The sequence below is a fragment of the Neovison vison genome, chromosome 9 (assembly GCF_020171115.1).
Source record: "Neovison vison isolate M4711 chromosome 9, ASM_NN_V1, whole genome shotgun sequence".
In the NCBI taxonomy this organism is placed as follows: domain Eukaryota; kingdom Metazoa; phylum Chordata; class Mammalia; order Carnivora; family Mustelidae; genus Neogale; species Neogale vison.
In genome coordinates, this window is record NC_058099.1 from 2,181,994 (window position 1) to 2,190,926 (window position 8,933).

At 62.9% G+C, this 8,933-nt stretch overlaps 1 protein-coding gene across 1 annotated transcript; it reads right to left on the minus strand.

Annotated features, from left to right (window-relative positions):
* Positions 1-2,218: 2,218 nt before the first annotated feature.
* LOC122917114 (ficolin-1-like) lies at positions 2,219-8,190 on the minus strand. The gene is made up of 9 exons (XM_044264540.1): positions 8,088-8,190; positions 6,692-6,805; positions 6,407-6,460; positions 5,873-5,908; positions 5,076-5,105; positions 4,557-4,684; positions 3,935-4,064; positions 3,209-3,343; positions 2,219-2,677 (listed from the first exon to the last, which is right to left on the minus strand). The coding sequence occupies exons 1-9, from the start codon at positions 8,188-8,190 to the stop codon at positions 2,430-2,432; spliced, it is 978 nt and encodes a 325-aa protein (XP_044120475.1). The 3' UTR covers positions 2,219-2,429.
* Between the last annotated feature and the right edge of the window lie 743 nt (positions 8,191-8,933).

An 8,933-nucleotide genomic window follows, 5' to 3' on the forward strand; every position in this document is an offset into this window, starting at 1 on the left:
TTATAAAATGCTCTAAGGTTTTGAAGTCTTAGAAGAACTTGTGAACCTAGGCAAAGGGGAAGGGTGCTCAGAGCAAGCAGGCTTGGCAGGCTGGGGCAAGACCCAACAACTGATTTGGGGCCCATCCCAGCCCCCAGAGGTCAGCTTTATTTGGGAAGGGGGGGATGTTCCTCAGGCCAGGAGAGAAAAAGAGAGGAAGCAGACTTTTTCTCTGGTAGATTCTGAGGCACCGGACAGCCTGGCTTCTGCTTGGCCCCTCGGAGCACACCGGGCACGTGTGGGCAGCCGTGATGCAGACAGATGTGGCAGCGGCCTCTGATCCCGGACCGCCCACGGCAGACCCCCTGACACCTCCAGAGATGGGGGGTGGGGCACGGGGCTGCCCAGCTTACAACAGCGACCGAGAAGCCAAGGGGCTCCTCCCCCCAGGTTGTGACAGAAGGGAAGCTGAGTCCGGAGCCAGGTGCAGCGGCCAGGCCGGGCAAGGAGGCTCCTGGGAGCTGGGAGGGGGACTCCGAGGAGGCAGGAGATGCCCAGAGCCCCCACCACGATCACTGACCACTGCGTCTATTGCGGACCCCAAGCTTCGCACCCACTGTCCTTACTCCAGAGTCCGCAAAGCCATCCCACTCCCCCCGTCACAGGAGAAGAACACAGGGAGGTCAAGTGATGGCCCGAGGTCACACCGCCCGCAGAGCCCAGGCAGAGCAGGTGCGTGTGGACACAGAGCCGGGCGCAGCCCCACTGAAACAAACAGTTGCTTCTTCTGGATGGAGGCAGCTCCGCTCTGGGACCCTGACCTTGGGAGTCCCAAAGCCCCGCGGTCGCAGACAGCACTGGGAGGCCAGTGTGGGCTTCTGAGCATGGGTGGACGGCTGGCCAGGGCAGGGACATGCCTTGCACCATAATGCCATGGCTCTGGAGAAGTGAAGTGTTTTCTCTAGGTTTAATTGTTTCTTTGAGATCCTGGCTTCCTGAAGGAAGGTCATTCCTAGGGGGACCCCATTTCCAGGGCTGCAAGGTCAGGGCATGTGTGACCCTAGGCTCCGAGGGCTGCCGAGCACAGGGGGACACAGTCCTCACCGCCCAGCGTTGGGTTGGGCCGTGGACCTTCCTCCCCTGGTTTGGGGCTGAGGATGGGGTCCCGCATGGGCTCCCCTCAGAGCAGGGGCAGGTCAGGGAGCCCGAGGCCAGTGCTGTGGTTCCAGATCCTCGGGACACAGCTCCCTCCAGGAACGGAGAGAAAACCACACACATGTTCCAGAAGGATCCAGACACGCCACACACACCGTCTGCTAGAAGCTCTGTGTGGCTCGTAGACCAGCGAAGCGCCCAGGAGAGACCCTGGGGGGTAAGGAAGGTGGGATCCCCCTTGAGCCCTCCCAGATTCTCTACAAGTAGACCACAAAGTCGGACCGGTCACCGGGGGTCTAGGGGGACGTGAACGGCACACAGGGCCAAGTGCCAGCCATTGTGGGGACCCACTGACCAGGCTAGGTTGGGGTCCCCTGAGGGCACATGGGGTGGCGGGGGGCAGAGAGGGCTGACTAGGCTGCTCGGCAGACACAGACTCCCGAGCTAATGCCCCTTTCGTCTCTCCGATGGCCTGCCAGCTTAGAGGCAGGGGCCTGTCCGTGCCCCGCGTGCCTGCTGGCCAGGTGTGGGGACGCCTGATGCTGGACCCTCAGACCGTGCGCCCCTTCCCCAGGCCACTCAGAGCAGCCACATGTGCTCCCTTATACCTCCTCGGTCTTGTTCCTGCCCAGGGACCCAGAGGCCAATGGTCAGCCTTGGTCGATGTCTGAGGCTGTCCCGAGTGCGTCCCACGGGAGCCCGGGAGGGGGGTGGGGACGCCGAGTAGGGGACCTGGGGCCGGGGCTGGGCCTGGGACAGGCCAGGTCACCTCTGACTTGCATCAGCAGACACATTCTCAAGGGCTGCCTGGGGAAGGCTTTGGGACTTACGGTTGTGGGCACGTGGTCTGTGTCCCGGCCGCTCTGCCATGTCAGAAGCTCAAAGGCGGGGGACCACAGACCGTGGCCACCAGTGCACAGAGGCAAAGGGCACAGCCACGGGTCCTGTGCTCCAATTCCTGACCCAAGGTCCCCAGAAAGTCCCTCAGCGTCCACGGTGGGGCGCGAACCAAGGAACAGAGGCAGCATGACCCGAGGTCAGGGAAAGGCAGGTGACGCCCACGTGTGCCAAACGAGGAAGCAAATGTCTTTATTGAGAAAACGTGTGACTGCCGAGATCAGGGTTCCCTGTTCTCACCGGCTTGGAAGGGAGAAGGGGCGTTAGTGTGGGTGAGAGGCACAAAGCAGACGGGGTCCCTGGAGGGACCAGACTGAGGACCCCAAGCCAGAGCTCCCTGCCTGAGAGGGTCCAGACCAGCCCTCCCTGTGGCCACAGTGTGCGTGGACGGCCCCGTGCTACACGGGCCTCACCATCATCGCTGACACCTTGTAGCTATAGTTGTAGCCTTTCCCCGACTTCCAGTTAATGCCATTTGCATAGCTTTCATGGGTGCCCCCGAGGTAGAGACCATTGAGATTAGACAGGTGACAATGATGGTACCACCAGGCCCCCTGGTAGCGCTCAGCACAGTTTTCTGGACTTGAGTCATTGTCCTGGTCCTTGGTGGAGAAGGGGTGGTTGTTGTGGTATGTCAGGGAATCACCTGTGCGGAGGGAGAGTGGGCCGTTTTACTTGGATCCTAGTTCTAGGCAGAACTGCAGTGACCAGGAGTTCAGGTCGTGCACTGCACAACTCTAGAGGATGCCTGTGAACACTTGCTCTCTGGTACAGTGACCTTGATCTTCTGGAATCCCTTCTGTCCCTCCCAGCTGGCAGGCACCCTGTCTTGGACAGAGGCCACTCCCAGCCCTGGGCTCCTTGGTTGCTCAGCCGAGAGCACCAGGCACCGTGAAGCAGGAACCCGGGATCCACAGAGATGGGCTCCGTTATCGCCCTGTCTCTGTTTGTGCCAATAGTGGCAGTAAGAAGAAGAGCCCCTGTTCCTGCACTTTCTATTAAATGGGTCCCATTGACCTGGAGGGACCATGAGGTGTGGGTCACATTTCTTCACATATGAAGGGAGAGCCCTGTCTGGCGGCCGCCTCCACTCACCCCGAGGAAGAGGCAGAGGCGGGACGGGAAGCAGGTCCCTCTGCGCTGCAGCCCAGGCCCCCGGCCCAGGCCGGACACTCACCTGCGCTGCCCCCCGCAAAGCCTCCCAGGAGAAGCCTGTACTTCTCGGCCTCGCCCGCCATCCGGAACGAGCTGTACTTGGCAAACTGGCGGTTGCCCTCGAAGTCCACGAGGTCTATCAGGAGCTCGCTGGTTCCTGGGGCAGAAAGGCTGTGAGGTGCCAGCAGAGGGACCCTCGACCCAGGGCTGGCAGGTGGGGATTTAGGGACGGGTGGAGGGGCTGTGTGGATCCAGCATCAAGGGTTGGCACAGTCACGGACGACGTCTGTGGATGTAGGACGGGCCGTGGAAACCCCTTGCCAAGGGTCCTTCTGCCCCGACATGCCCCCCTCGTGCTCACGCGCCGGGGCACGACACTAGGTCCGTCAACAGTGCGCCTTCTCCCCGCGGGTTGGGACATCACTCCCAGCCCCGTGCGGGAACCGCTCGCGTTCCTGCGGTGTGAAGGCTGTGCGCTCCCTGGGGTCAGTGTGTCGGGAAAGGTGGAGTTACGGCTGGACGTGGAGCCCACCCCCGAGGCTTCTGGGCCCTCCTGTCTCAGGATCTAAGAGGCCGGTGGCCCCACGCTTGCCGGAGTCCCTCACCGCGGACCTAACCTGCTCCCACCTGGTGTGTGAGATGAAGGCCCGGCTCCACGCATAGGGGGGCCCGGAGCAGAGCGAGCCCCACGCAGGAGGAAGGCGGCGTCCTCGGCTCGGGGTGGGGCAGGTGGAGGTTGGGGACCTACCCTGGGCGGTCAGGGCGTGGATGTTGTCGTTCCCCAGCCAGAACTCCCCCAGCTGACTGCCGAAGCCCCGCTTGTACGCGGCCCAGTCGCGATAGAAATCCACGGAGCCGTCGCTCCTTCGCTGGAACACCTGCGGACGGCGGGAGGGCTCGGGCCGGGGCCTGCGGGGGCCCGCGGCTCAGGGGTCCGCGGCTCAGGGGCCCACCCTATGGGGGGGAGGCCTTGTGGCTCAGGGGTCATCCGGCCGAGCCCCCAGCATGGCTCTGCGGCCTCATGTCCGATCCCAGGGGTGGGCAGAGCCCACGGCCGAGGGAGGGGGAAACAGGAGGACCAGAGAGGGTGGGCGACAAGCCCAAGGCCGCACAGCTGGAGGTTTGGGCTCCCTCTGGGCCTTGTCCCAGTGTTGCTGTCCCTCCCGTAGCATTTATGCCCCACCAAGGTGTGTGGTTCGCCCCAGCCGGGCCAGGGGGACGGGTCGGCCTCACGGGGGCATCCGGACCTTTTGACAACGGTCACACGACAGTGCCCTCCCTGCGAGCAGAAGAGCTGCTCTGTGGGATCCCCAGGCAGAGCCCGCTGTCCCCACGCACCACTGGGCGGTCCCCTGGCCGCCGACACTCACGGTCCATCCCCCGCCATCCGTGTCCATGTCGCACAGCACGCTCAGCGGCCGGCAGCCGGGCAGGTAGATGGTGTGCCAGCCGGTCAGAGAGTGCCCTCTCGTGAGCAGGTCCTTGCAGGTCCGAGGTGCTGGGGACAGAGCCGGAAGCTGATGTCAGGCAGGGCGCCCTGGGCGGGGTGCGGTGGGGAGTGGGGCTGTCTGGATGGATTGGGGTGGGGGGAGGTGTCCCTGGGCCTGGACAGACTTCAAGGCCCGGGCCCCCAGCCGTGACGGCCAAGCTCAGTCTACCTGGCCATCCCCTCCCAGGGCCGCCCCACCCGAGTCCGCGGACCCCTGGTCTTCAGGGGACCCCAGGGCTTCCCAAGAACGTGGCCAGATGCCGGCTGCCCATTGCTGAGTAGCCGCGGGAGGGAAACGTGTCTAGGAGTGTGTGGTCCTTGGATTCTGGAGCCCGGCTGAGCGTGGGGCTGTCCTCTGGCGAGCGGGAAGCGGGGGGAGGTCGGTGGCGTGGTCAGTCACCTGTGTCACAGGACTGAGGCCCAGGCTCTCCTGTTTGTGGGTACAGGACACACATATCACGGGCTAGCAATGGGCACCCCCGTCCCCTTCAGCCACAAGTGCTCCCTGGCCGGCACACAGCATGGACATAGGGTCAGGATCTGTCCAGGGAAGATTGTCCAGTCCCAGGGATGGGTTCTGGGAGTGCCCATCCCGGGAGCCGGTCTGCTGGGTCCCTGTGTCCATCCTGGGCTGGGCCCGTGGGGCGGCACAGTCACTCAGGGTCCCGCCGTGCACCCCGTGCCGACCATCTCCTCAGGGCCCCGGGTCCTCAGTGGCACGGGAATGGACTCGTCTGGGTGTCTCTGGTCCGTGTCAGCTCCCCACACTGTCCCCTTGATCCTCTGCTGGGGGAGACCCTGGGGGGCGTCGGACATTCGGGTCTGTGCCCCAATCCTGCCCTCTTTACTTGTGCGTGGAGCAAGGGACTGGGTTTTGAGTTTGTGAGTTGCCTTTTTTGCCTCTTACAATCTGTCTGATAAAGAAATGCGAATAAACGGGGAAGGGAAGGGCAGTGTCCACATTCAGCAGGGACGCGGTCTTGTCATCCCTTGGGTCCCCGTGTGCAGACCACGGGCTCTGCACCCTCACCGACCGCCCAGCGAGCCCAGCCCTGACCCGGACCCTGCCTCCCAGGCATTTCCCTGACGGAAGAGGGACTCGGGTCTGAGACCCTCCCCCAGCAGATGCTGCCAGGCTGACTGCGGCCTCGGGGACCCCCACGGGGACGAAGCCCCAGGACTGCGAGCCCGACTCACCTTTCTCCCCGCACACTCCTGTGTCACCTCGGTCCCCTGGAGCAGAGACAGGAGGATAGGACCCCCGACACAGGGGGGTGTGGTTAGTGGGGCCACCTGAATGCTTAGACACCCCGTCTGCTCTGCCCTCAGGGGTCCGTGGGGGCCGAGCCCCAGGCCTCCTGCTCTGGTCAGGGCACCCTCATTGCTCTGCGGCTTTCCAAGGGTTCCCACGCCAGGGTCTCCGAACATCGGAGGAACCCCGAGGCCTGAGATCCCGTCCCCGGGAAGGAGCGGTCCCTGCGCACCACCTTCCCTGGGTCAGGACTCTGGTCACCCGCTAACTTCAGGCTCCGGGGAAATACGACCCGAGCCCCGCTGTCCGTCTGTCTGCCTCTGTGTCCCTCCCCTGTCTGTCTCTCTCTGTCCTCCTCCCTGTGTCCCTGTGTCCCCATGTCCCCGTCTCCCTGTCCCTCTCTCTGTGTTCCTCTCTCCTTTCTCCGTGGACGGACCCCGGGGTCCCACAAGGGGCCGCGGCCCTTCATCCATTGTTACCTTTGGGTCCCGGTGGTCCTGCCTTGCCGGGGGCTCCAGGGGACCCGGGTGCTCCTGCAAATTCCAGGACACGGGCCTCATGGGCAAAGGTGCAGCCACCACAATCCCGTGTGAGCTCTCTGTCCCGAGTCCTAAGGCCCGCCTGGCTCCACCTGTCCACAGAACCGCTGCCCCGGGGTGGACGGAGCAGCCACGGCCACTAGGCAGCCGGGAGCCTAGCCCAGCCCTGGGTCTCGCTGGAGACGAGCGGGTGCTCGGTCACCCCGCCCCGGCCGGGGCACGTACCTCTCTCTCCATTGACGCCTGCGTCTCCTTTGGGCCCTGCGGCCCCGGGCAGCCCCGGGCAGCCCCGGAGGATGCTGAGCTTGTCGGAGCCCTCCAGCCCCACCACCTTCACCTCTGCGGGGAAACACGGAGTGACGGTCAGTGCCTTCCCCTGCGCCTGGTGGCCCAGCAGGTCTCGCACACTGGCCGCCCGCTCCGAGGCTCCCGCCCGTGTGCTGACCTCGGGCCCGGGTACACCGCCGGGGACCCCTGCAGGGTCAGCCTGGAGGCGGGTTTCTCGCATCTGGGGTAGACTTGCTCTGTCCCCACTCTGCCCTGCTGTGTGTGTGGGTCTGGCCGGAGGAGAGGGCCTGGGAGTCCTCCCTGCCGAGGCAACCCGGCTCCTCAGTGCTGTGTGTCCCCGGACAAGTCACTCAACCCCTCTGGGCTTCTGTCCTCTGGGCCCCGGGAGCACCGGACGAGGGCTGCGGGGGAGCGAGTCAGATGGTGCCCCTGTTCAGGATCTGAGCGGGGTCCATGGCGTTTGGAAAGAGCTTCCTGCACACTGGGGACTGTTGGGAGACGCGAACAATGAGTATTGAGAAGGAACTTGGGGAATTGGGGTCACCGTGGGAAATTCACCCCTCGACCTCAGGCGTGAGCTCACAGAAGTCCTGAGGCAGAAGGGGTCTCTGGGGGTGCCCTGGAGAGGGTCGTGCCACCTCCCAGGACGCAGAGCCGGACCCGCAGAGCTGGGAGCAGAGGGTCATTTACTTGGTGGAGTTGAATCATGTGGGTGTCGAAGCTCAGAGAGGTTCCACCAGGCCTGCGGGTGCCATGGCGGGGCGCGGGCACCACAGGCTCCTGCAGAGGACACGGCAGCTGCCCCCACCCGGGGTGTCGCCCTTCTGTCCTTCTGGAGTCTCCTGTGCCACAGGCTTAGAGGGGCCCTTGTGCCTCCTCCATCAGTCTGCTCTCCAACGGGGCGGCTGCTCCCCTGCACACAGGGCCTGACCCACCTGCTTAGGATTTGGAGCAAGACCCCACTCCCTTTTCCCCTGAATCTGCTGAACCAGACCGTCTGTGGTGAGGGGCTGCAGACTAATGTGAGATCCCCTGGCTTTGAGAACTTGAGAGCACAACTCTGGAAGGCCCACGGGCAGACAAAGAATGTAAATGGCATTTTCTTCCTCCTTGGAGACAGACTGGAGACCTAGAAGCGAGACTTCTAGGGGCTTGTCTCAGACCCAAGAGTGAGGCAGGCATCACAGCTTGCTCCCTCCCTCCCACCGGCAGCCCTGGCAGGTTCCTCATCTGAGGATGATGAGAAGAGTCGGGAAGATGCCTGTGGAGGGCTTAGCCGGGGACCCTCTACGTGGCTAGCGAGATCTAGTTACCAGCTTCAGGTCGGCCTCACCTGGACAGGTGTCTGCAGCCTGGGTGGCCAGGGTCTTGATGCAGAGGAGCAGAAGGAGGCGACCAGCAGGCCTCAGGGGCCCGGCGACTCTGCTTAGCTCCATGTCCTCTGGTGTCCCATGTCGAAGAGGCTCCCAGCTCTTATAGGCCACCGAAGCTGGCCCCAGCCTTGGCCAGCAATTTCTCAACTCCCAGTGGGACACCCACTTTCTATAGCGTCTTCGGTTGAACCCACAGGAAGTATCAGGTGATGGCCAAGGGTGTTTTCTTCCATTTGGGCCCCACCAGCTTTCTGCTAAATCAGGTTCACTTCCCTTAGCAAGGACATCCTGTTCCCCATTAAGGGAGCTCCCAGAACCCCTCTGCTGGAAAGGGTCTGCTCTGTGTGTGGCTAAGGAAAGCCCATGCCCCAAACACCCTTCCCAGTACCGAGCTATACCCAAACAATACTCTGTGGCCTTGACTGAGGTATGAGGAAGAGATGACTAAAGATATCTCCCTCCCTCATCTGATTTCCAGAATATTCAAGGTCTGCGTGAGTCCCTGGGCACTCAACATGAAAGAAGAGAGAAAGAAATCTGAGTAGTTACTCTGTGCCAAGTACCACTTACACAGTCCCATTAGGTGGATAATATTGTTTGAATTTCACAGGTGAAGAAATTGAAGTCACAGAACCAAGAAGAGCCAGACCTTTGTGTCAAGTTCATCGAATGCACCAAGGATCCCTGGGGCTGTTTGTTACATCCAGAAGCACGGATAGGTCTTTCCCCCAAACCCCTGAGGCCTCATTCCCTATCTCATGCTATGAATCCTGCTCAGCCTGAACACGCTCTGGGCATTCAGGGAA

Excerpts from the sequence above, each read along its gene's own strand:
- LOC122917114 (XM_044264540.1), bottom strand. The coding sequence starts at position 8,190 with ATGGAGCTAAGCAGAGTCGCCGGGCCCCTGAGGCCTGCTGGTCGCCTC. Across the intron at positions 5,106-5,872 it reads AGGAGTGTGCGGGGAGAAAG|GAGAGCCTGGGCCTCAGTCC; the intron begins GTGAGTCGGGCT and ends ACCCACAAACAG. Across the intron at positions 2,678-3,208 it reads CTTTGCGGGGGGCAGCGCAG|GTGATTCCCTGACATACCAC; the intron begins GTGAGTGTCCGG and ends CCCTCCGCACAG.